This window comes from Anthonomus grandis, chromosome 8, assembly GCF_022605725.1.
Source record: "Anthonomus grandis grandis chromosome 8, icAntGran1.3, whole genome shotgun sequence".
NCBI classification, from domain to species: Eukaryota; Metazoa; Arthropoda; class Insecta; order Coleoptera; family Curculionidae; genus Anthonomus; species Anthonomus grandis.
In genome coordinates, this window is record NC_065553.1 from 14,470,836 (window position 1) to 14,497,167 (window position 26,332).

Sequence of the window (26,332 nt, forward strand, 5' to 3'; positions counted from 1 at the left end):
TATATTAGTAAGGAAATTGGGAAGAAGATAGGTTTTTTTTCAAAAGAATATCTCAAAATCTTAGTCACTGGAGTCGTCTTTTTGTATATAATACTTTTATAATTGTTAGTTCCCAGATCAGATAATAGGCACTCATATATTGTAAGATCACATATGATAGAATTTGCCAGGACATCCCTTATGCAAAAATGTTTTTTCGGTTATGGTTTAAGACTTTTGAATGCATTACCAGTGAATATTAAGAATGCAGTGTCATTAAGGCATTTTGCCAGACAAGTCAGATTTATTTATTTAAATTAAAGTTAGAATAGTCAAAAATTAAAAAAATTAGTTAATATAATGAACTTATCCTTTGCAATAACAATAATATTAGCATAAGAGTTGAACTCGAATTGTTGTTTATTTGTGAAAAGTACCGATATGTATAATACTATTTGTTAATTTTAGGAAGTAACTTTAGGGCTGAGAATAATAAATATTTTATTTTATTTCATTTCACTTCAATCAAAATTTTTTTTCCTAAAAATCTTATTAAAATTGATCTATTCTCATTACATTATAACTGTATTATTTAGTATATAAAAATACTGATGCTATAGTTTCTTAGGTTAGATCTCATTTTATTGTGTATTTACGCATATAGTTTAACTAAAAAAATATGTTTAACAAATTATCTTAACTTCTTTGTATTATCTGAATATGAAATAAAAATAAGCTTTATCATGTTCGATATACAATTGCAATATTTCTTAAAAGTTTTCTTTTATTAAAAACAAACACATCTATTGATGAAAAAGGGTGATAAATTATTGTTTAAGCAATAAAGTAAATAACTTGTTTTGCCTAAAAGTTTTATCTAACGTATTCTCGTTTATCTATGATTAAATTACTTAAGTATGATTGGTGAATCCCTAATATTTATTGTTATTTATTCTTAGTCGCAAATTTTCTTAGAAATCCCACCTTCTTATCGACTTGAGTTATCAGCCTATATACCCAATGATTAACTTCCTAGAATAATTACTTCAATATTGCTTTTTTTTTAAATAGTTTTATCTGAACTATTATACGTTTTTATCAATACCTGAGTAAAGGTAGAATTATTAAAATTCATTCCTAATGCACTTCTTACAGGAGGTGATACTAATGATAAGTATAATTCTAATCAAGAATGGTACGATTAAAATATGAACGCAACTTATTGCATACCTGAAAAACTGAAAACAAAAAAAAATTCATAAGAAATGCTACTTAAAACAATTTTACAAATTCATGAGCAATATCAGTTTAAAGGACAACGGAGAAAATTCCTCTAGACTTTTTAAAAAAATATTAATAAGAAAAAAATAACATTAAGCAGTTCCCTGGATAATTTTAAGTATGTAAAGATATGCGCTTTCAATAGCTTCATTAAAAAGATACAACTAGTTAAGGAATTCATATTTTCTTAAAGATCTAGGATCACAAAAGAGATCTCCCTCCCCAAAATAAAAAAAACTTATAAATTGGTTTTAGGGCACTTAAAATCTTTAGAAATTGGTATAAAGTTTAATAGAACAATTTTCTTGTTTTTTTTTTAAGTTTAGAAGATTATGTAGCACGAATTAATCGTTTATTCATTCAAAAAGCTATCTATAGACAACATTATAAAAGGGTTGTCAGCATTGAACATTATTACAATAAAACAAATAAGGTCTCAAATAATAAAAAAAATATAAATGTATGAATATTTACATATTTCTGATAACAAGTTTGATTTGCACCTGGTATTATGATCATGTAATCGTTCACAATGTAGAAGCAAATTATAGTCATAACTTTTTTCAAACAATAAACGTAACAACATAAGTTTCCTATATGTTATGCGGTATATTGTTCTTATGATCTTTTTCGTAAAAGCAAAATCCTATCTATATAAAAGAATTCTAGAATATTAATCTAGAGTTTACATAGCCTTGAACAAAAGTTACATTCTATTTATTTAATATTTGCTAACTACTCAACGAGAATTTTCCAATCCAATCATTCAAGATAATTCCGGTCTATTTGAATGCCAAGACATAAAGTATGCTCCATTTAAGCAAAATTGTTATTTATTATGTTCTTTATTTAGTTCTTCCATTTTTACGTTTCTTAAAAAATTGCTTGTGTCTTTCTACATTTGGCATTAACGGTTTGACAAAAAGTATTCCTTAAAGGCATCCACTGTACTACTGTAACCCCTCTGACACATTGTATTCTATTCTACAGATAAAAACGATCAAATAAAGAGTTTTGTCCTTATATTCCATACTTTTCTAATTTACTACACAGAATTTGATGATTCATTGAGTCAAATGCTTTGACAAATTTAAGAGCATTATATCTATCATTTGATCACAATTTAAAGAAGTCAGCACCTTAGATAATGCATGTTTAGTTACTCGTATTGTCTGCCAATAAACGATGACCTCAGTAAAATAAATCGATTATAAAAAAACCGTTTAAATTATTTATATTGGAGAGCACTGGTCTGTAGTTTTTCCTTCACTTCTATTTTCTTTTTTACTTACAATGCTTTTAGATGAACCGATTTCAATTTGTCAAAGTAAACATCTGTCAAAAGCATTAGATTTACAATATGAATCAAAGATATCACCTTATTTTCCTAGACAGATTTACTACTTTTTTTTTAGTTTTTTATGTGAGTGTAAAGACGAATACTCTGAAAAATTAGAAGATACCCGGGAGACCTTAACGCCAAATATCTGAGAAGTATATGTAGCAAAACCAGAGGAGCAAAACTACAGGAGATTAAAAGGACAGTATTAATACAGACAAGTAAAGAATAACAAGACTCTAGATGAGGACTTCATATCGGCGGAATGCATAAAATATGAATGAAAACGTCTCTATATTGCAATGTTAAAGTTACTGACAAACGGAAAGTCTACCAAAGGACTGGGACCACCAAGGAAAGTATCTGGCAAGAATGAGGCACTCAAGAACATGTACAAAAGACCGAAATAAAAGCACAAAGGCTCGGATTGGTTCAAAAATTGCCGATAATGAATTTTATCAAGAGCATATGGGAGGAAAATCCAGTAAGAAAGAGACCTTTGGGGAGAACAAGGCTCAGATGACGGAAAAATATCGGACAGGATCTAAAAACCTCAACCATTGATTTGGGTGGAGACGATTCAAAGATGCAGCTAAGACCCACGAAAGGTTGAGATGCTACGAGAAGAAAAAATAAGAAGAAGAAGAAGAAGGAATATTGAGCTCTAGCACATTTGAATCATGTTAAGATGGAAAGACTTTGCTTATCAAAATGGGGCATAAATTATTATAATATGAGTTTAAATTATTGAATCTCTATCAAGAAAGACAGAGTCATCGTAATGTACTAAAAGGCTGAAGAAACTTACCTTATTACAGGTCCCACATGCCTACCATTAAAGTTTTGCTCACCTTTTACTAATTACCCTACTATATAACAAAGTTATAAAGAATATTTTTTGAGCTCTAAATATACATTATTTATTTTAACATTGGCAAATTAAATTACATAATAATTTTTGTTCACTTTTTTGATACCAAAAATTTTAAGATATTAAGTTAAAAACTGAGAAACCCACTTTTTTATTGATTTCTTATAAGAACGTTGCATGAACATATTGATATTTTCCACATGTAGTAGCGCCCTGATCTTTTGGTGAATATTACTGAAAATTGCTTGATATTTAACAACATCTATATTAATTCATTGTAAGTATATTATTTGAGTCTTAGTTTTACGGTTTTCTTTTCTAATACTCTTCTGCTATGGTTTTTTGACTTTCTCTAAAAAAGTCGTTATTTTTCTATATTCAATCAATATATACACTCATCCAGATTATCGCCATTTTATGTCTGACTTAGTTCACTTGTATGTTTTAGAAGTTTATTAGGAATTTAGTTATTTAATATGATTCCCTAGACTGCAACTCAATGATCTATGGAGAGTTACACCTACTTCGATTGTTCTTATCAACTCCATTGACTTTCCAGGGAGCTCTATCAGTTAATTGGTGTAAGTATTTTATATCGTCTACTTGAGTGATAACCTGCTTAGATCTAACCTGGACATGCATTGTTTCATTTTTTTCTCTGCATAATATGCACTAACTCACAGTATTTTCTACCACGCCAATCTTATAATGTCTGGAGTGAGCAGTATATAACACTCCCATTAAAGCTCTTAAGTTAATCACATGATGCCTTTTACGCATTTTATTTTTATATAATATCAGGTTGAATAGAAATTTTCTTATGAGCATTGTACAAAATTAAAGACGTTAAAGATATAGCTTAAATATACAGTAAAATTAAAACTTTTTTTGTGAATTTATGGGCATGTTTCCTTTACAGGGAAATAATTTATTAGAAAAATGTATATTAATTTAAATTTTTCTAATAAATTAAATCTATTAAATAAAATACGCTATAAAACTGACGTATATTCTTTGAATCTCCGGCATAGAGGTCTAATTTCTCCGCCTTTGCATACCACTATGTTTTATCAGTGGTCATTTTCTTATAATATTTATTTAATTTACAACCAGATTCCGGAGGACTTTAAAAATGTATCAACAAGCGTATTTAAACATAAATAAAAAAAATCTTTATTGTGGTAGACTGGATATATCTGGCGATCGTCGCGTTTATTAAATAATAATATGTATGTATTGGGTATGTTAAAGCTTATTGGATGTTTGGCACTTGTTGGGGGTTACCTAGTAATTTAATTTAGATGCAACAAAAAAGGAAGAAACAAAAAAGAAATTATAACTTATTTAATGAGGGGGGGTTAAACACGAATCTTTTTTAAATTGCCTTTAGCCTCCTTTTTGCCTATATTATGGTTAAAATTTTTTTTTAATTTTAAAGCATATGATATTTATTATCTTTGTATCTAGTTAAGATATAATATTTTATTGTAAATTAGGCAAATAAACGATGTATTATTATTATTATTATTATTAATTTCACTAAGGTCTACCTGTTTTATAAAATTCATTGCTAAACGTTTTTTCATTGAAATTTACAGATTAAATACGAATGCAAATATTAATGTATTTTTATATAATTTCAGGTTGAATAGACATTTTTTTATAAGAATTATACAAAATTAAAGACGTTAAAGATATAGCTTATAGCTTAAATATACAGTAAAATTAAAACTTTTTCTGTGAATTTATGGTCAACAATTTACGGGGAAATTAATTATTAGAAAAAATCTATAGTAATTTCATTTCTAAGGTTGATAGAAGGCATGAAAAATAAAAAAATCTTTAACATATCTATTTATATCTAACATTTATTGGTCATAATGGTATAAAGAAACAGGTAGATCTAAAATCGTCAATACTACCTATTTACATACTATAAAATAATTTTCTTAAACAGCTTTGATTCAGGCACTAAAGGGTTTACATATCAGGTTCTAACTTTGGACAGTTCAGCAAATTACAAAAACATCCTTTTGCTTGTAATAAAACTTTAACATCAATAATATAATATCTATATGTATGTAATAGTACAAGCGATATATTTGATTTGTAATGATGTGTAAATATTATTATATTGTCAAGGGTCCCATTTCTATTAAGGCTTAACAAGGATATGTATTTGTTACAAGGTAAATGATCCCTAAGTTCTACAGCTTTACGGTTTCTTTAATTTCTAGCTTTGCTGACTATAAAGTTTCTGTAGCAAATGTGCCGGGGCATCTGCACTATATTTCGATAATTGCCGCAAGAGGGCAAACTTTCTCATTATCCCTTTGGACGATGCCAAGTCATACAAAGCGCATAAATTCAATATAATTGACTCGTGTAGGGTGTCAATGGGGTTAGATGATATAACTGCTTCCAAGACCGTAATGGCTTCTTTGGAGCGGCCGCCATGAAAAAGACAAACTGACAAATTGTTGAGGATCTGAAAAATTGGTTTCAATAAAATAAAACGTAATGTTTAAATCATTATAATTACCATAATGTTATTTGGATCTAAACTGCTGGCACGTTGAAGGTAGATGCATGCGTCCTCATAGTTTTCTTGGGCTATAGCAAGTAAGCCCTTGTCTATAAGTTCTCTTACGCAAGAAGCTCCGAAGACTGAGGATTCGTTGAAGCATACTTCGGCGGCTAGAAAGTGTTGAAAATGAATTATAAAGTTCAATTTGTATTTTTAGATAATCAACTAATTTAGTTAATTTTACATTTCTAGATATGATAGTTTTATAATATGGAGAATGGCTTAAGCAAATCCCTATACACGAGAGTCAATCTTAAGGGCTGACTATTGGAATTTTTCTTCTTAAGGGTGAAAGACAGAAGATCTTTGTGAGTCTCCATATACATATATTATGTATTTTGTACACCACGCCTAAGATATGCCGGTGGAGTCTACAGTGACCTATTAGGATTTCAGTCAGGTATGCTATAATCCACATGTATGAAACTTATATCATAAAAATCAGTATGTCGGCTAGATGCCATACTGATTTTTATGATACATATATTATGTTATACATACATATATTATTTTATGATATGATACTGATTTTTAGATAGCCAAGCAAGATGGCAAAATTGACAGGAGCTGACAGAAATGACGTTGTTGACATTGACTGATGAGAACATCATTTGTCATATCATTTGCGTTTGTTTTTCGTTTCAATGTATGCTGGAAGCGTAGGTTGAGATTGTTTTAATGATGCTATTTTAAATCAATAACCTTTTTTTTAAAAAAAGTTCTTTTTCGATATCGGGACTAATGTTTTAACTGATTTGTAGCAATTCCAGGTGTCCGATAAGAAAATGTGATTTTATTTTTTTGTATTGTCAATTTTTAGTATATAATAAAATCAAATTCAGTTGGTTTCCATCAAGATGTTTCACCGTTCAAATATTTAATTTTTAACTTGATATAAATATATATTACAAAATGTCTGGCCTCTCATTTCCTTTTCCACAATTAAAAAATTTATTAACATTTTTCTGTAAATATCCTTCATATAAAATTAGTAGGTATATTTTAAATGGTCCCCATTACAAGAAAAACATGGGGAGAAATATGTTAAGACTTTAAGCTATAGAATTTGTTCTGATCCAAGATTTTCCAATTTTTCGTTCTATACATAATTTTCTTAATGCAGTACTAATTTTTTTAATGTGTTGTATTTTGTAACAGATAAAAAGTGGACTCTTTACAAGTTTTATTTATTTGCTGATTAATAATATATACTTTTAGAGTAATCAACAAATTTTTCAGAATAAAAAAAAGATAATAAAAAAAGGAACTTGGAAACGTGGAAATATCTCTATGTTTACAATACACGTATCCGATATTGCCACTTTGTGTTGTTTTTCTAGATAATTTTTACATACATCTGTGAAGCTAGCGCCTAGATTTACGTTCTAGATTACGCAGCATATGTCGTTTGCCAGCGACCCATTTATAGTCCGCGCCCACTGTTATTTAATCGTTATAATGCCCGTATTTCCTGAAATTCCCAAGGTATTTTAATATTTTTTTGTCCAGATATTAACAATCAATAAATAAATCGATTTATACTAGTTATAGACCTCTACAAAGTAAAATTTTTTTGAAAATTACTTAAAAAGTCGAATGTTAAAGAAACGAAAAAGGCTCCCAAAAGATTTGAATTAATCTTTTTTCTATAATAAATATCTTAACGCCTTTGAGATGGTTGCAAACCTCTACAAACAAAAGTTTTTTGGTGAAAAATTTGATGTTAAAAAATATAAAGCGCTATGTAACTCCTAACGGCTAATTACTTGAAAAAGGTTTGAAATATTTAAAAAAAAAATTTAACGTGAATTTAAAAAGCTTAATTTAATCGTCTCTCTATCTCTCTCCATTTTTAATTTATTGCTAAGCACGTTAAAAGTGACCACCATATGCTATCTGCATATAATTTTAAATAATAAATATTCTCTTAATTATACAAATAATCTAAATCAACTTTAGCTTCTGATTATAATTTTCGAATTTAAAACTAATGTTAGTGATATACAGAGTTTAGTTAAATATATTTAAATATCAATATTTATACAGTTGTTTCTCATTTAAGTGGACTTATATATGGTGTGACATTATTTGTGACTCTCCTGTTATATTTTCGGAAAAAGCGTTTAACGTATTTGACCACGTCAATTTGGATTTCCAGTTAAACTTTCGTTTAATTAAGTATATATCTATCTGACCATTTTTTCCAAAATCTACCAGGTGCGTCACAAATACATGTGCAAACTTCGGCAGGCCACCGTTGTCACATTGTGTCTAAATGACATTTATTAGCCTATATTTAAAAAAAAATAAACAAATTAAGGTTAAGAGCTTCGATCTAATAATGTCTTAATTATTTTATAATTTCTTTTCAATGTTTACATAATTTTTATTATGAAACACGCGAGGCGTGAATTAAGTTAACTCTATAGTAAGTAACTCTATTATTAAACCTGTAATAGATTGAGCATTAGTGAGTTAAAATGAGTGGCATAATGCATAGCTTACATTATGCCACTCATTTTAATCTTTTTAGAAGAAATGCCCCGCCTTGTTATAATAATATTTTTTATTTTATGTTTATATATCTTTTTAGTTATCTTACAGTATGTATTTCTTACCAGAAATATTTCCAGTTTGCAAGTGAAGTCTACCTAAAGCTGAATAAAGTGCACTTTTCGGAGCCCCTTCTCTAAAAAAAAATATATTTTTTTTATTTCTCAACTTATTTTAAAATAAATAATTTGATAATTACCTGTCGCATAACTGACCAAGCAATTCAATAGCTAAAGAATAATCTTTCATGGCACATGCGCAATTAATAATCGAATATATGATTTTTACTTCTCTGCCCGACCATAGCTTAAGAGAATCTGATTTATCGTTCTTATCTGATACTTGGCTACTACCGTCTTCACATAAACCTAAAATGTAAAAACGATATTATGTAGATTTTATGTGTTTTTTAGAGTGATTAGGAACAAGAGTTATCATCAACAGAATTTTTTGGTAAAATATTTCCGGATTCATGCTGGAACAAACTTAGCATAACTTGTCATGAACAAACTAAGGACGTCGTAAACGTGAAAATAATAATTTTTTTTTTTTTAAACTCCTCGATACAAAAAAATGCCTACAAGATATGAGAATTGTGTCAAGGGTTTAAAAATATACTTTAAAAGTGCAAGAATAAAGAAATAGTGAGTTAATACATGAAAAAAAATAACTTTTAAATATGTGAAATGAAATAAATAATTACTTTTTTATTTTATTCCACGTCTAAAAATAGTTCTATTCAATGCCTAGAAGACGAAATGCATGAGAGAAAACATAAGAAACAAATCAGAAAGCGGAGAAAATTGGAACAATGTCTTTTAAAACTTTTTTACGACAAAAACCTGAGAGTTCTAGAAACACATTAAATTTCTGGAAGTAAAGTTAAAAAATCTTCAAAATCTTAGAATAAAAATAACTACGTAGGAAAAACTTAAAATAACAAAATTAAAAAAATTGTTCAAAAAAACATATGAAACGATTTTTGATAAATTTCATCAAATGCAAAATTACTTCAACTCATTAATGAATATTTGATATACAAATTACATTTGAGACCCTAAAAATTACGTAAAATTCAAAGAAGATCAGATACATTACAGACTAAATACAAATGTAAAAAAAAACGTAAAAAATATGCTGAAAAAATTTAAAGATGTCAAAAGGCATAATTTGTTGAAAATCCTGAAAATAACACAAAATCAATGATATAAAAAAACCTGAGAGTTTTTGAACACAAGTTCATTAAGAAAATATCTTCTATCTGAGCCTATCTATATGCCCACCAAGTTTGGCTAACCCTCCGCCAAACACCCTGTATATATATATTAGAAAAATATTTTTAAAAATCTGGATAAACATGATTATAATACTGGATTTAATGCTAGACTACCTGGAACAGAATTAAAAATTAATTCAAAGGTGCCAAGCATACATAAAGAACTCAAGGATTAAAAAATTTTAAGGAAGCAGCCAGGTATAAAGTGTAGTATTTACCTAAAGTCGAATCAAAATGGTTGTTTTGCATTCATAAAAAAAAATCCAGATCTATTAAAATTGGCCGCCATTTCGCCAAATATATAGATAGACTTTTTTGGGGCAAATTTATTGTTCTTGATCTTGTCATTAACTGATTAATAAAATTACGAACAAACATTTAGGTGTACGGGCGTTGACAGAAAATAAATAAAGGTTTTATTCAGAGAGAGATATCACAGACAAAGTACACTTCTTTTTGGAGTGTTGTTTGACTTCCTTATTATCTATATTAAACATTAAATGTGATATAATAAGTATAATATTAAATAATAAGAAGTTTTACCCTAATAAGCTTATGAATTTATTGTTTTTACCTTTATTTAAATTATTTAACATTTTCTTGATCGTAGCCCACATACAAAACAATTTCCTCAAAGAATCCTTAGGTTTTCCGCATAGCATGGGCATCTCCGCCAACAGGAGTCGGAAGCTAAATGATGCCATCGATCCTGTTCGACCTCCATATTGGTCTGGATAATACTAAAAATAAAACAACTTCAGAATGAATAAAACACGTCACAAGTACTTTTTTATCGCGTGATCAGGGCGAAAGGAAGTTTTATTAAAAAAATATAAATTTCCGGCAGGTAGTTTTAAATCAAGGTTCATTAGTGGATAAAATTTTACGCCCTACTACCCTAGTTTCTTTGCTAGGGGTTAACGATCAGAGGATAAATTATTTCGCGGCATTAAGCCAGACTGCATAGTTTATTTGACCAAAAGGCGGGTGAATAATATCGCATGGAAAACCTTAGTTTTGCTTACTGGATGGGTTTTAAAATGCTGAATAATTTAAACAAAATAGGCTGTTACTGCAAGTTACTGCAATTACATTGCATATTATTTACTGCAATGGGGTGTGTAAGTTACTGCATTAGGTATAATCTGCTAATTATTAATATTTTAAATTCGTAAATACTGCCTAGGTTTTAAAATAAATCTTTTTTTAAATATATGAAGTTTCCAATTTACTTTTAGATTACAAAGATCTTTTTTATGCCTCGCTCATTATGTTTTTTAACGTTTTGACTAGAAATAGTGAAAAATACAAATAATACATTTTTCTGTTTGTAATAGTATTTTACACTATTTGTCAGTGTCTTGAGGGAATTCTCTTAGGAATATGTAATCATAAATTATTTTCTTTTTTGGAAATTTTGAAACCACCTCAGTAAAATAGATTCATCTTGCTTTGGTCTTCTTCTTTTAATTTTCATTAGTTGCCCATATTGCGACTAAGTTCGGGTATAAGAATCATTTTTTAAAAAGCACGTAAATGTTGAGTTTTTAGGCTACAGAGAAAGTGAATGCCGAACAAAAACTGGTATTTGCATGCATTTCTGTTTCTATAGTACTTTCTATATCTTAATAGAAGTTTCACCCAGATTAGTATATATTTTCTGGAACTGGACCCACTGAAAATATGAAGTAATGGAGTGTTTATATTTTTCTTCCTTACAAAGCGATATTCTTTAAATACAGCTAAAATATAGATACTAGGAAGCCAATGAAAAACCACCTAGTAGTTACTAAGTTATTAATTTTCTAGGAAAATTATGATCATGTTTGATACATACAACGGCCTTGATTACGGCAGCCCCTTCAATGGCATAGGATTACTAAAAATTTCCCAATCAGCTAACGTCAAATTTGATCCATCAAAAATAGTTTACTAATTTACCCTACCCTTTATCTTAAATATTATTAATACAAAAATGCCAATAGTACCGACCTGATCGGAGGCACCCTGTATATATTGATTTTAATTTAGATAGATTTAAATGACTATTTTTCTTCTATGGATATGGCTTTTGGTGATAACTATGTCTGGTGAATTTAGTAAATAACTTAATGTTTGGGTAAGTCTGAAGAGGATCACATTTATTGAAACGTTGGTTAACCGATCAGAACAGCTGTTATTTGCCTTACCAGTTCCAATATAATATGTACTGTGTGGCTAGCGTTTTTACAGAAATACAAAGTGAAAACTTCAATGCTGGTCTCTTTAAACTGCAAAAAAAAATTTAAAATCTCTTTTATATCTTTCAAGTTTTACTCTGCATATTCTGGTATTGAATTAGGTAAAGAAAATTACACTTCTACGTAATCTAAACTACATGTTATCCTTTGTAATCCACTCAATCATTTTTATGTCATCGCACTTAAGCGTTTGTATAAAGTAGTTTTCAATTATTTTAGGCTGAACAAAGTTTTTTTCTATTCAAGCAATAATATAATGGGGCAATTATCCTTAAATAATAAACTAACCAGATCAATATATTATCAATTTACAATCACCTCTAATAGGCCATTGACTTAATGACCTCTACAAAAATATACTGAAAATATTTATTTACTGTAGACAAAATTTAATAAACTTTAAATGATTTCAAATCTCTAAAATAAATAACAAGTTACTTCGAAAGCCTGAAACCATAAAAATTTATATTCTAATCTGTGAAAGAGCAAAAATTACATCAAAAGTTTGAAAATCACAGAGAGATTTTCTCCAATTCCTTGAAAACGGAAATAGTTGCGTCAATTATCTGCATATAAGGAAATATTCTCAAAGGCCTAAAAAACGAGAGAGCCTTTCGCTTAAAAAAATTATACAAAACATTACTTTTAATGCCTAAAAGACATAAAAAATTATTATTTAAGACTGGAGCAAGAGAAAACTGTCTCTAAAAACATAGCACAAAAATGACTTTAAATCCGCAAAAATCGTAAAAAATTTCTTGCCAGCTTCAGCTGAATTCCTAGTTCACATACAAGTTGAACAAGAACAATAATTTCTAAACAATAATTGGAATTTTTTAATACTTTTGTGTCATATAAAAGAATTATAGATAGTGTTTCGTACGTCCGTTTTTATAACGGACAGTCCTTTTTTTTCCAGGCTTCCGTTTGTCTGATCTGTTATTTATTTAAGTTTTTTTATATGATTCTAGTCATATGTAAATACGAGCAAACCCAAGGAGATGAACTCCCTAATGCATGCGAATGTCAGTAAGACACTAACTTTTTTTTTTAAATGTGGATCCAACAAGTGAAGACGTAAATAGAGTGACGCCGCAATTAGATATTTTACCTTTTTTGCTTGACTCGCGATCGCTAAAAATGACTCTTAAAAATAGCATTTTCAGGCAAATCAAAATATTTTAATTTCGCTAGTAACATGTTGTACTCTACTGTTTCAAAGCGGTTGCTGCAGTCAAGATATATACAGGGTGTCCCATAAATAATGCCAAATAATTTAACATCAGACTCCTTTTAAAAAAAAATGAGGTTAAGTTAAATTTTCCTAGTCCGAAAATCAATAACAACCACGATACAAGGTGATGAAGTTAATTTTTTTTGACCATAAATTAAGCGTTTATTCTTCGTTTTAAATAAAATTTGGACTGTGGTTTTCTTTCATATGGAAATTCTTAAAATATTTTTTTTTTCAAAATTATATCATAGCAACATTTTGATTTTTTTTTACTCCGTAACTTTTTTAGACTTAATAATTTAATTTATTATTTTAAATATGCGTTGTGCAAACAGTTTTGCTTGAAAAATAAACGATTAGTGAATAATAAAATACAAAAGATAAATTTAAAATAAAAATTATGAATATTTGTCCGTACATGATCGGCTTGACTTACTGAAAGATCGCCGAATCTTAAAAAATAATTGCTCATTTCTAAATGACTCAGCAGCAGTTAGTATTTTTATATGCAAAAATCCAGTGGGTTAAAGTCTGGACTTCATGCAGGCCAAAGTCTTTAACTTCCACGTGATACGTAATAAATAAGAGTAACTAACAAAAATAACAATAAGAACGCAATAAAAGGTAATAAATACGAGACTAAATGTGTGAGTTTGAATTTTTATAACCACTCATCAAAATAACTGACAATAACATAAATCTTGACTATGACATTTATAATAATTTATCTTGTCTAATATTTTAAAATGTTTATTGGACATCCTTAGCCAATTTCTATATACTGGTGCGTCTTTAATGGCCATTTTTGTACCCAGGCACACTTACTTTTATTCTTCTTACTTGAATTTCTTCAAGTATTTCTAATATCATAACATATTATCCAAATACAATTCCGCAGTGCTTTATAATAATAATAATAATAATAATAATAATAATATAATAATTATATGATTATAATATAAAATATAAAATAAATAATATAAAATTATTATAATAATATAATAATTATTATTATAATAATTTTTAATACTTTTCCCGACCATTTTTAACTAAACTCCTAAGCGAATAATGTAAAAGAGTTACTAAACACACTAAATACATTTTTAGTTACTTGGTTTAGTAACTTACTTTAGCTACTTGACATGTGTAAATTCGGTTGTAAAGTTATCAACATGTGTCTAGCGCACGTCAGGTTACTATTACCGTTGATTGAATATTTGGGAAGATACGCAATCCTGTGTTAAAAAGTGTACCCGGTCGACTATCGGATTGCCGTTCAGTTTCGTGCACCGTGTGGTGCTGCCGCAAAGCGTCAAATCTAGGAACGATTTATTTTAGCTGCGTGGACCTGGCTTTTGGCTTCTTTGAGTCAGGTTTTCAACGACGATGGAATCTCCGGTTACGCGGCCGTGTTGGATATTTTTTTAAGATATGGGATGATGCTGCCAACTATGTTTTTATTATTTTTTTTGAACATACAACACAGTGTCATTTATGTAGTGGTCAAGTGATAAGTGATATACTTAAGGGTGGAGGCATATTGAAATTTCTTAAAAGTTAAATTTTATCAACAAATAATTACTTACCAAAATATGTTTTTGAGACAAAAATTAATACAAAAATATATATAAAAAGCTATTTTTACAAAATTACCAAAAAAGTTTAATACAAGTTATAATTCCAACAAACATTATGTTTCCTTCATTTTGTGTTCAAGAGGGTCAAGTTTTTAAATAAAAAGCCCGTTGCACTTAATTAACTAAAAACTAATATACAAAAAATATGTGGAACAAATTTTAAGATATAAGTAGGTTTCACGTAAATATTATAAAGAATAATTTAAATAATTCATAAGACTTAATACCGATGGTAATATAACTTCTTGATCAATAATTTTTTGTAAAAAGTAACCCATTTTGTCATGTGATTCAATATCTGAAAAATTGTGCAGCCTAGTGAGATCTGTAAAGTAAGGGGTTGTGAGTGAGGATGTTAATAGAAATAGAAAATAGGCCACATTTTAAGTTTTAAGCGACACAGGAAAATCCTCAATTACCAGTTGTTACAACTATACTTAAAACTATAAAAAGATACCTAGTAACAAAAAAAAACATTTTGTTTAAAGACCCCGCATCACGGTTATACAGGACGTCAATAGAGGTGGTCAATTAGAGGAAAGTTGAGCAATATAGTGTTCTTTTATAATAAAATCTAAATACTTCCTAAATTTTGCAAAAAACTGAAATTTGGCAAAATCATTTTATTTTTTTTCTGGCGTTATTTCAAAATATATGACAAAAGTATTTATTAAATGAATAAATTATTGTGACCACTTTTTCTCGCCTATACGATGACACCTTTAAATTTAAAATACGACGTTCTGTCTTTAAAGATCCATCATCAACTTTGTTTTTCTTTGTCGGCGCTATATTGACCATTTGCAGTTTAACGACGCGGGAATCTTTGGGCGCCCGGCCGTTTTGTTATTTTTTTAAGACAAGGGCGATGATGATAACAGCGCTTTTATTTATTTTGTTATTGCCGATATTTAAATGCGCTGTGATCTCGCATAAATAACTAGATAAATGTGGTGGTCAAGTAATGTATTGGAAGGTGCTATCTCTTACAACTTAAATTTTATTAACAAATAATAAATTACTTACCAAAATCCTTTTTTGAGACAAAAATAAATAAATAAAAACAAAAGAAAAATTCAATAAGCTTTTATTTATTAATTAGAAAATTAACAAAAATATTAAATAAAGGTGATGATATAGGTAGGTTTCACGTAAATATAAAGAGTAAATTAAATAACTAAAGATTTAATATCTATATACGATACTATAGTTTTTTAGAGTGAATAATTTATTGCAAAAAGTAGCCCGTAATGTGATTTTTGACAATACGGGTTTGTGAAACCAGCCAATATCTCAAAAACTGTGTAGGGTAGTGAGATCTGTGAAGTACACTTTTTTTGGACAAAAATATTGAAAAATAGATACCTTTAACTGAAATTAATATAAAAATAAAATCGCAAAATTTAAAAGGTTTTGAATAAGGGTGTAACAACACTATAAAATATAGAAAATAGGCCACATTTTAATTTGCAATACAGGCAAACACTTAATTACTAATTCTTAAAACTAGAAAAAGTTAATAAGAAAAAAAACAAATATTTTGTTTAACAGTATGAAGGGTCTCATCGCGATTATACAGGATGTCCAAAATAAGGATGAGCAGTAAATGGTTTAATTAGGCGAAAGTTGCGCAATATAAATGCAATGATTGAATAAATGCAATCTAAAAATTGGAAAAATGCCAAATACTTCCTAATATTCAGGAAAAAGGTGAAATTTGGCAAAATGGTTTTTTTATTTTTTTCTGGCGTTATTTGAAAATATAAAATAAAATCATTTATACATTGTTGTAAACACTTTCTCTCATTTACAAGTTAACATCTTTAACTTTTAAATACGACGTTCCTTCTTTAGAAAGTCATAATCAACTTTGTTTCTTCTTGTCGACGCCATGTTGGCCACTTGCAGTTTTGAATAACCCTTTTAATTACTTTATCAACGAGGTAATTTCTAGCTAGTAGTTGGAATCATCCCTATTAAATATTATATACCTCTCTCTCTTTTAAATACAATTTCGAATTTCAAAAAATTCAAAACATACTTTATTCATAAATACATGGTACCTACTTGTTGACATGGTACTTTTATGATATAAAATAGGCACATTAATCGACATATTACTAACACATAATTTAAAAACAATACACAATAGTGGGTTCAACATACTAGTATAAACACAAAATGTATTTTCAATTTCAAAGCAAGACGACTTAAAATTTTTTTAGAGTAACATCACAAATTCTAACCTTTACATCTTTACTAAAAACTAATTATATACTATTGGCCTATTCCTAACTATCTTCAAAAAATTCTAATGCTATAAAAATATTTGCTTTTAAGAAGTTTTGTTAAGGACTTTTTAAAGCGAGGAGACTTTTATGACATTTGGAAAATGATTAAAAATTTTTATGCTCAAGTAAATAAGAGAATTCTTAGTTCACTTTTCGGGATGGGCATTGGAATATTGGATTTTTTTCTGATATTATAATGTTTTAAGAAGCCATTATTTTGAAGATACAATTTATATTTTTTGTATATTAGTCAAGCAGACTCAACAATAAACAAGCAACACAAGGAAAGTATCTTTAAATAGGGGTCTGCATGTCCTGTGGAGATTTATGACACATATATTTAATGGCTTGTTTTTTAAAAACAAACATCGAGTCAAAAAGCCGTTTACTAATGCAACTCCAAAATGTTATTCCATACTGTAGGTATTTTTGTATGAAAGTAAGTTCCAACTTTCGACAAAAAAAATATCAATCTCAGTTCATTTAAAACCATTCTAACAGCATAACATCGTCTAGCCAGTTTTTGCCTCCTGACATATCTCCATAAAACTTAGGTTTATGATCGATAACAATTCCAAGAAATCTGTTAAAATTATTCACTTCCAATTCTTTGTTGTGAATCATGAACTGCTCTGAGCATAAAAACTTAACAATTTAGTTTTATCTATGTTTAAAGACATCAAATTAGCATCAAACCACTGTTTAATCATTAATAAATCTTTAGAAATTGTTCTAGGTTAATGTGCTTTTATTATTGTCCATAAGATAGTGGTGTCATCTGCAAAAATAGTGAAGAATCCTCTTATCTGGAGAGACCCCAGGTCATTTATATACAATAGAAATAAAATAGGACCGAGAAACGAACCCTGCTTACTACACAAAGTTCAGACAAACAAAACAAAATTTTAACCATTCTAGAGCAACTCCCCTAAACCCATATCTAGAAAGCTTACCGAGCAATATTCCATGGTTGACACAGTCAAAGTGTTTAGAGAAGTCGCAGAATACCGCTGCAGCAAAGTGACCTTCTTCAAGCTCAAATATAATCTCTCCAGGAATGAAAACATTACTCGACATTCATTTAATATGTTATTTTTTTTAATTAGGAAAGCTACCATTCGTACTATAACCAGTTTCTCAATAACTTTAAAGGCTTTTTAGGCTTTATTTTTATCTTTTTCATGAATGAATTTCATCATGAAAACAATTATTGAAAATACTTAAAACACTAAAGACCATAAACATAATATATTGATTTAAAATTTTCTTAAAGTAAAAAAAAGAAAAAGAGAAAATGGCTCTCATAGACATGAAGAGACAGTATTTTTAAGAGTTCGGATTGATTTTTGTAGATAAAATAGATAATTTTCTGTGAGGTTTATAATTAGATTTTTTTAAAGATTTTCTAATAAGATTTTGAGATTCCCATATTAGGTTGTTATAAATCAAAGTCTTAATTAATATACGCACACTGATTAATTTTGCCTAAAGAAGCCATCGTCTCACAAACTAAACACATTTACATATATCTATCTATTTGTGATTATGATAACCAAGAAAAATTTTTAACAACTACCAAATTGCAATACGGCAAACACGAACCTGTGCAAAAACTCTCCCACACGACTCGGATGATCGGCCGATTACTAATGAGAAGCGACGGACGAAATTATTTTCGCGCATACTGGAGAGAATCGCCATCTATTTTTCACGCATATTTGCGGTCACGTTTTAGCCCATAAGGTTGCGTATCTTCCCAAATATTCAATCAACGCTATTACGTTTGCAGTTCAGTGGCAGTATGAAATTATATATATATATTCGTGTTAGGCTTTTAAAATAATTATAAATTAAAAAAACAAATTAATATGAGAAAAAACTACCAGAACCACCATGTTAATAAGTTGTATGCATTTTTCTGTAAATGTAAACAAGGTTTATATTAGCATTTGCATGTTCTATTAATGAGTTTTATGCAAAGAGAATTTAAGTATGATTTATTTAGATTATAATAATAAATCTGGGCTATGATAGTAAACGATGTATACTAAATGCGATTAATAGTGACACCCTTGTAAATAATGTATTGAATCTCTCTAAGGTCGAATAAAAAAGAAACATTTATTATTCAAAACAAAATGTTCGACACCGGATATAAGAAAAAAAAGTCATTACCTTATACAATTATGTTTGCTTGGTAATATATATACCTGGTAAAATACGTCTGGTTTTTCCAGCTGACTAAAAGGTTGGGCTTCAGCTTGAGCAACAGCAAATGACTTGGTTTTTACCAACAGAGCCAATCTGGTATACCACAGCTGAAGGGATTGTGGAGAATGGGTTGTGCGATGACCTAGAGACGGAAAAGCTTTTCTTTACTTAAGCAATTAATAACTATATTAAAGACTAGATATCATGATCTCAACTAACGATTAGCATTACCTTGTCGCCCTCGACCTTGTCCATAAAATGACAACATCATGGCAGTATGATTTATTGCTGCCCTATAAAAAAAATTCTTTACAATTTACAAGCGGCTAGGGATAATAATTTTTTTTATCGTGAGTTTAATTATAAAAGAAAAAAACTGTATCTAACTGCTTATAAATTGTAACTGATGCGTGACTATTAGTATAATTATCGATATTTGTTTTAACAACTTCGTGTCTTAAAAAAGGGAAAAAAGCGATAGGAGTTAAATGACATAATTACCCGTAAGCTCCTATTTTTACCAAATCTCTAAGTCTTCTTTCGTTTGTACTGGAACTGGGTGTTAATTTTCCTTTGTTGCATCCAGCTTTTGCTTCTCTGCAACAGACTATCGTAGGTTCTCCTATTTCGTCTTCTACATCTTCATCCAATAGAACCTGAAATAAATTTAAAAAATATTTTTAAATAAAATTGCTTAATTAATTCGCCCACACTCAATTGTACCATCCACGGTTAGTTTTATCGACTACACACGAGAATCTATTTCAAGGATAAAAATATTGATTTAAAAAAAATATATTTATCGATACACATTTCACTTTTTTATTACTGATTGGAGCAATTTTGTAAGGTTCATTGTCTCATGATGGATGAGTCTAAAATCGGTTGATGCATGTACAGATAGAAAAAAATTCCTTCATGTTTATCGCATTTCATTCTCCTGTTACTGTCATTTTCAAATTTGTCTGAATTTATTGGGATATTTATTTGACGTCTATAAAATTTTTCTCGACAAATTAATATCTCTATATCCTTCCTACTTATCCAACGGGTACATCGGAAAACCAAGCAAGGTCGACCCAGACCCAAGAAGTTTTTCTAGTTTTAGTAGGGAAAAAAATCGGTCAAAGTTGGCCCGACGTAAATTATGAATATCCATTGGTTGTATTAGCGTCTTATTTATTGCAGAAAGAGAAAGTCAAGTCTTTTATTTATTCTGTTCTTACATGCTTATTATTGATTAATTCTTGGAGGTGTAAAGTTAGTTCGTTCTCCACGGAAAGCATCCTGAGTAACGCTAAATCCAACATAAGAACCTGACAATCTTCAGATTAGCTTTAGATCTCCTGGCCAGAGAATCTCATGCACAACAAAGGATTACAAAGTCAATAAAGGATTTCTTCTGAAATCCAATTGAAAAAAGATGGAGATCTTTTAAAAGAGAACGATGTTCACTTGGTGGCAATTGAAGAAACGTACACTGAAAATGAAACTCAACTGAGCTGAAGAGGAAAGATTCTAGGTTTTGACATAATGTCCATGATGAAATAAAGGACATGTGTACCAAAGCAGACGAAACATTCCGAGAAATTTTCGAATCAGCTACATACATTGCTGAATCTATTTATACCGTCCTCACCATTCCTGGACAAGAAGAACGTCAGAAAAAAATCTGCACGACTTTGCTGGAAATCCTAAAGAGTATTATAGGCGATCAATCTACATTTTATCATTCGACAACTACTTTGAAGAGCTTGAATTTGATCGAAATTCTTAAAACAACGAGATCTGTTTTCCAAAATACAAAATGTTATCATAGCAAAATGTGAAAAGGTTAAATTGGACAAGACTATCTCTATGTATGGACAAATGAATTTACAGTAACTATTGAAGAAATAAAATCTGATTTTAAAATGTGAAAACGTGCTAAATGACATTTCCCCTCAGGGGTCTGTCTACCAGTCACAGTAGTTTCAAGTAAACAGTAATTTTTTATTTTACGGAGATTGAAGACGTATTTGCCTACGACGACTGGAGAAGAACTGAACTGAAAGAAGAAGGTGAACAAATACTGGATATTCTTGCGAAAAAAACTTGCTCATAACGAATTTCTATCGTACTTCATTATGAGCCTCCGTGTCTACTGAGTATATTGCAAGGTCTTATCAGTATCTTGAATAAAGAATATATATTTACATGTATTTGTGGTTTGTTTTACGTTTAAACTTTTTAGTATATTAATTTTGTTTTAGTTTATAGATTTTCCGTCAACACAACCTAAAAATATTTTGAAAAATTTTCTATTCATAGTATATGCTTTTTTCACTTTAAAAGTCTCAATTTTTCGAAAATATATTGATTTTAGCAAGCAATATTTTTATACCAGGATTATTAACTTTAGAAAGCACAATATAAACTAAAGGTTCTTGTACTATTCTATTAAATAGAATCATTTTAATCTTTTTTCAATATACCAATAATAGAAATTTCTCTTTATCAATATCTCATAAGTATATGAAAAAGCCTAGAAAATATATTATTATATGTTAACATTAAAAGCATTTATTTTGTAAATTATAAAAGATATATACATATATGAAAGGCGCCCTGAAGCTCCTGTCATTTAATATAAGTAGTTATTTTTTATGTGACTACTAGTTGTTTCAAAAATAATGCTGTATCTCCCCACTATCATTTGCTTATTGAAGCGACGACGACACGTCACCGAATTAATTTTTTATAACATTTTATTAATGCTTTAAAAATGCCTGTGTAGGAAAAGTATTAATTTAATAATCGATATTATTTTTCTCTAAGTAGATTAAATAAATACATAATGATGGCTTAGTTAAAACGCGAACCCTCTGAATTTATTTTACGTATTAGCCTATTGATAATCTGCTGAAGTACAAACTAATTCTCAAAATGATGAAATCCTATTTTTCTATTGATTTGCTCGCATGTATAAGGTATCTGGTTAAAATTACGAATTTTATTTAGAAATATTGTATTGTTTTAGGCGTAATTGATTAGGTTCTTAAAAGTAAAGTAAAAAAACAATTGTTATGGAAGGACTTTCATCACTGGACGTCAACCAATATTATATAAACAGAGAATTTATCAATTTTCTGCAACAAAAGTTGGAATTATATAAACTTTACAGAAGGCAATCACCATTGGCAATAATGATAAAGACCTAAAAAAGAAAATAGATAATTTAACCAGAAATTAACAGTATTTCAAGGAATAGTGTTCTAGACAAGGGAACAGTTACTGAACTGTATTCAAGAGCAACAGCTAAAAATTGAGTAAATCGACATTGACAATTTAATTAAAAGCCTGCCAACAGATTTCAAGCTATTATTAATCACAGGGGATGTAATACAGTCTATTAACAAAGACTTATTCTTTTCTATTAACTTTGCTTTAAATTTTGTTACTTACGTAATATAGGGATTTTCGATGTTTTACTATTTATTATATTTTGATCGCTTAGACCATTTTGATGTATGTACATACATATATATAAAGGAACTTTCCTAGGAATTACCAGAAAATATAAATTCAAAATTGCCTTCAACTCGGGTAATAATATCATCAATATTCTCTTATGATACGGTGACTTGCATACACGACACAAAATGCCGACTATCAATTGCCAATGAACATCGAAAATGAATGCTCAAAGGAGACATTTTTATATCAGGAGAGGCTGATGCTTGAACCAATTCAAATGATTTCATGGATCTAATGCTATCGAAACCTTTAGTCCGATATTTTCTTTTTATATCTTAATAAGTTTTGTATAATTCCTACTTACTCCAGGCATAGTAAGCATCTCTATATCTGGATTGTACGTTCCAGGGGGAGCAGTTGCGTTCGCTACCAGTACCTGCCTTGTTTTCTCCATAGGGATCCATGCGTCCTTGTGATGCGCATCTGTGTCACCGACTGAGGTACTGCGTGGAACTAAGGTACTCTAAAAAGAAGAAAAAGTATAAACAATATTTATTTTTATTGTTAAGATTTGTATTTGAGCTTTTGTTACTATTGGACTAAATTTATTAGTGCTTCTTTGAATTAATAGAGTTGTCGATTATTATAAATAGTGGAATTGCTTACATGTCTTAAACTTTCAATCAATAATTTATTATATTTATTATTTATTATTTATTTAGATAATTTGGGTGAATCGTGCTTTCTTTTGTTTCTCTGCTTACTAAATATCTTTTGTCCTGATCGATTTTTTCTAGTCACTACGTGAAATATCTTATAATCTCATTTTTCATAGTAGCTATCATTACTATTTACAATAATTGTTTGTCATTATTTCAAGCTAAGATGCCCATTCAAGACTACCCTGCTTGAAACGGTATGTAATGTCATTTTTGTTATGTAGTTATGCCCACTACTCAAACTTGTTAACAATCAAATCATAGGGCAAGACCGGAGTCATTCAATTAAATCCACTTGCTCAATCTATCGGAATAATGGCAAAGCGCAGGTCAGGCAAATACAACCTAATTCTGATACGAATTCAACAATCTGATGGCTTCTCAGTGAATTGAACTTAATTAAGTATTAAAGTATTATTTTCTTATGTTACAACTACAGTAAATATGTGGACTTTATTTACTTTTTAATTTACAGTAAGGAACGGCTACCATATTCTTCAGAAAACGAGAATCATTTTATTGTAATTTAAGACTGGGTTAAATATCAATTTTTATGGCGTCTATTACTTTTAATTTTTCAACGTTTTCAAAATTAAATCTATCACCATAATGCAGAGGAACAACATAATTTTGCCACATTTCTCCAATTTCTGAGTGTAAGATTTTATTTTGGGAATTTTACCACACGGCTTGAAATATTATTTACTGACATAGAAACATTCACATGGATTGCAATTTTATTTATTCAACAAAAATACGAAATAAAAATTCTCATTACGTTTCAAACCTGGTTAGAAAAATATATCTCGCTGATCTGAAGTTCTTGAAGCGCCTTTTATTCGTGTATTTTTCAAGTGCTGTCTGTAGGGGTCCTTATTTATTGTATTGAGTTTTTTGTAACCACTTTTCAGTGGTAGGTCTCTCTGGTTAAAGTTTTAATAATAATAATAGTGGTAGTGAACAAACTTGCAAATGTAAAAGATTAAACATTAAAAAAGAAAATATTGTCGACGGAGAATTCTATAATAATATATTAAATTAGTTCAATATAAGAAAGAAATTATGCGAATCAGATAAAATCGCTCTGTATCATTTGCAAAAGCTTAAAAAAAGTGCTGTTCATTTATTTTTAATTTATAAGAATATGACTGGATCGTTGTGTGTAGATAATTTTGTTTTCATCATTTGGCTGTCTTTGTGCATGAATTGCTTGTTAATTCCTTTCCTGCTTACCTTCGTGAAAAATGCAGTTTTTGCGGAGATATGCACGACGTCGATGTAAGGTGTATAAATAAATTATCGGTGCCTCGTTTTCGTTCAGCCTTTTTTCACAGATGTTTTCTTTTTAATGCTGTTTTCGTGTATAATAAACTTTCGAATTTGCTTAAGTGCATTTTTATTGCTGACGTATTCTAACGTTACAGAAAATCTTCTTATAACTTAAAAAGGTACTTTTTTTATTTGTGATTGCTTATTAACTCAAAACAAATTTTATTGATCTCACGGTTTTCATATTATCATAATTCTTATCTTTATGACTTTATGGTATATTTTTTCTTCCTATAAATATCCTTAGGTTAAGTTGATTAGCACTAGCCCAGACTTCGTACTTTTTATATTTTGTTATAATAATTAAATTATTTGTTTATTTAATAATAATAGTACAAGAGCCTTATTATATAGAAATTATGCTTTTAGGGTAAAACAAAATCTATACTAAAAATTATGGAAATTCTGTGAATTAATTCATTTATTCAATGTTTAAAAATTATTAAATTTTTTGGATTAGATCTGGATTAGCTTAGAGTTTGCATAGTTTTTCTTTATTTGAAAATTCAATAACGAAAAATAAAAATTGTCCTTTGGTATAAATTTTAAACAGCGTATTACCGCTCCAATAAAATTCTTTACTTATTATTTTGAATTGTTTAATAATGAATATTTTAAATTTTCTTAGCTCCTGAAGATAGTTAGGGCTAATATATTTCTATTTTTATCAAGTAGTAAATCCTATAGTCGAAAGAAAATTGGCAAAAGTGCTAATTTATTATAAACTATGTTAAGGAAGAGACAAACTCTTTATTTAAATTAAAATACTAATAATAACTAGTCATCAACAAGAACCTTATTAATTTTTTTTGGCATACATCTAGTTATTTTTAAAATTCTGGTAAGCATGCTTAATACTGTTAAGTGCTTCATATTTTATGATAACACTACGAGTAATAACATGGGCCAGTAATACACGTCCTATGAGATGTTCTCATAAAACGTAAGACATAAAGTAGAGTGCATCTCCTATAACATTTTATTAGGTTACTTTCACCATTTTACTATAGAGCTCGTAGCTCTAAATAACTTATATAAAATGTCTTACTTACTTCCCTACAGTTTCCAAGTAAGAGAAATACGTTAAAAACGATTACTAAAATATTTTAGTTTAACCTAAAGAATACCATAAAAATGTTGATTTGATATATATAGATTTTATGATTTGAGATATATAGAAAAAATTGCTATGTACGCACCTGGACGTCCAAAAAACGTTAAAATATATGTAGCATATAGACAAACTAAATGAGGCATACAGCATCAGATCGCTATTTGGGAAAGTTTACAATTTAGACAAATCTGTGCATTTGAAACTACATTTTAACC

At 29.0% G+C, this 26,332-nt stretch overlaps 1 protein-coding gene and 1 long non-coding RNA gene across 3 annotated transcripts in view; one reads left to right on the top strand and one right to left on the bottom strand.

Annotated features, from left to right (window-relative positions):
* LOC126739735 (uncharacterized) overlaps positions 1-6,969 on the top strand; it is a 32,812-nt gene extending 25,843 nt beyond the window's left edge. The window contains exons 2-3 of the long non-coding RNA XR_007661696.1: positions 6,250-6,457; positions 6,593-6,969. This is a non-coding gene — a long non-coding RNA (uncharacterized LOC126739735). The remainder of the gene's footprint in view (positions 1-6,249; positions 6,458-6,592) is intronic.
* LOC126739731 (trafficking protein particle complex subunit 12-like) overlaps positions 5,321-26,332 on the bottom strand; it is a 32,520-nt gene continuing 11,508 nt past the window's right edge. For both annotated transcript variants that reach the window (XM_050445528.1, XM_050445529.1), the window contains exons 2-10: positions 23,320-23,478; positions 20,001-20,155; positions 19,731-19,792; positions 19,499-19,641; positions 10,461-10,626; positions 8,810-8,978; positions 8,676-8,746; positions 6,013-6,167; positions 5,321-5,958 (exon numbers count right to left, since the gene is read on the bottom strand). In XM_050445528.1, coding sequence (XP_050301485.1) covers positions 5,704-5,958; positions 6,013-6,167; positions 8,676-8,746; positions 8,810-8,978; positions 10,461-10,626; positions 19,499-19,641; positions 19,731-19,792; positions 20,001-20,155; positions 23,320-23,478 — 1,335 coding nt within the window. In that variant the 3' untranslated portion in view covers positions 5,321-5,703. The remainder of the gene's footprint in view (positions 5,959-6,012; positions 6,168-8,675; positions 8,747-8,809; positions 8,979-10,460; positions 10,627-19,498; positions 19,642-19,730; positions 19,793-20,000; positions 20,156-23,319; positions 23,479-26,332) is intronic.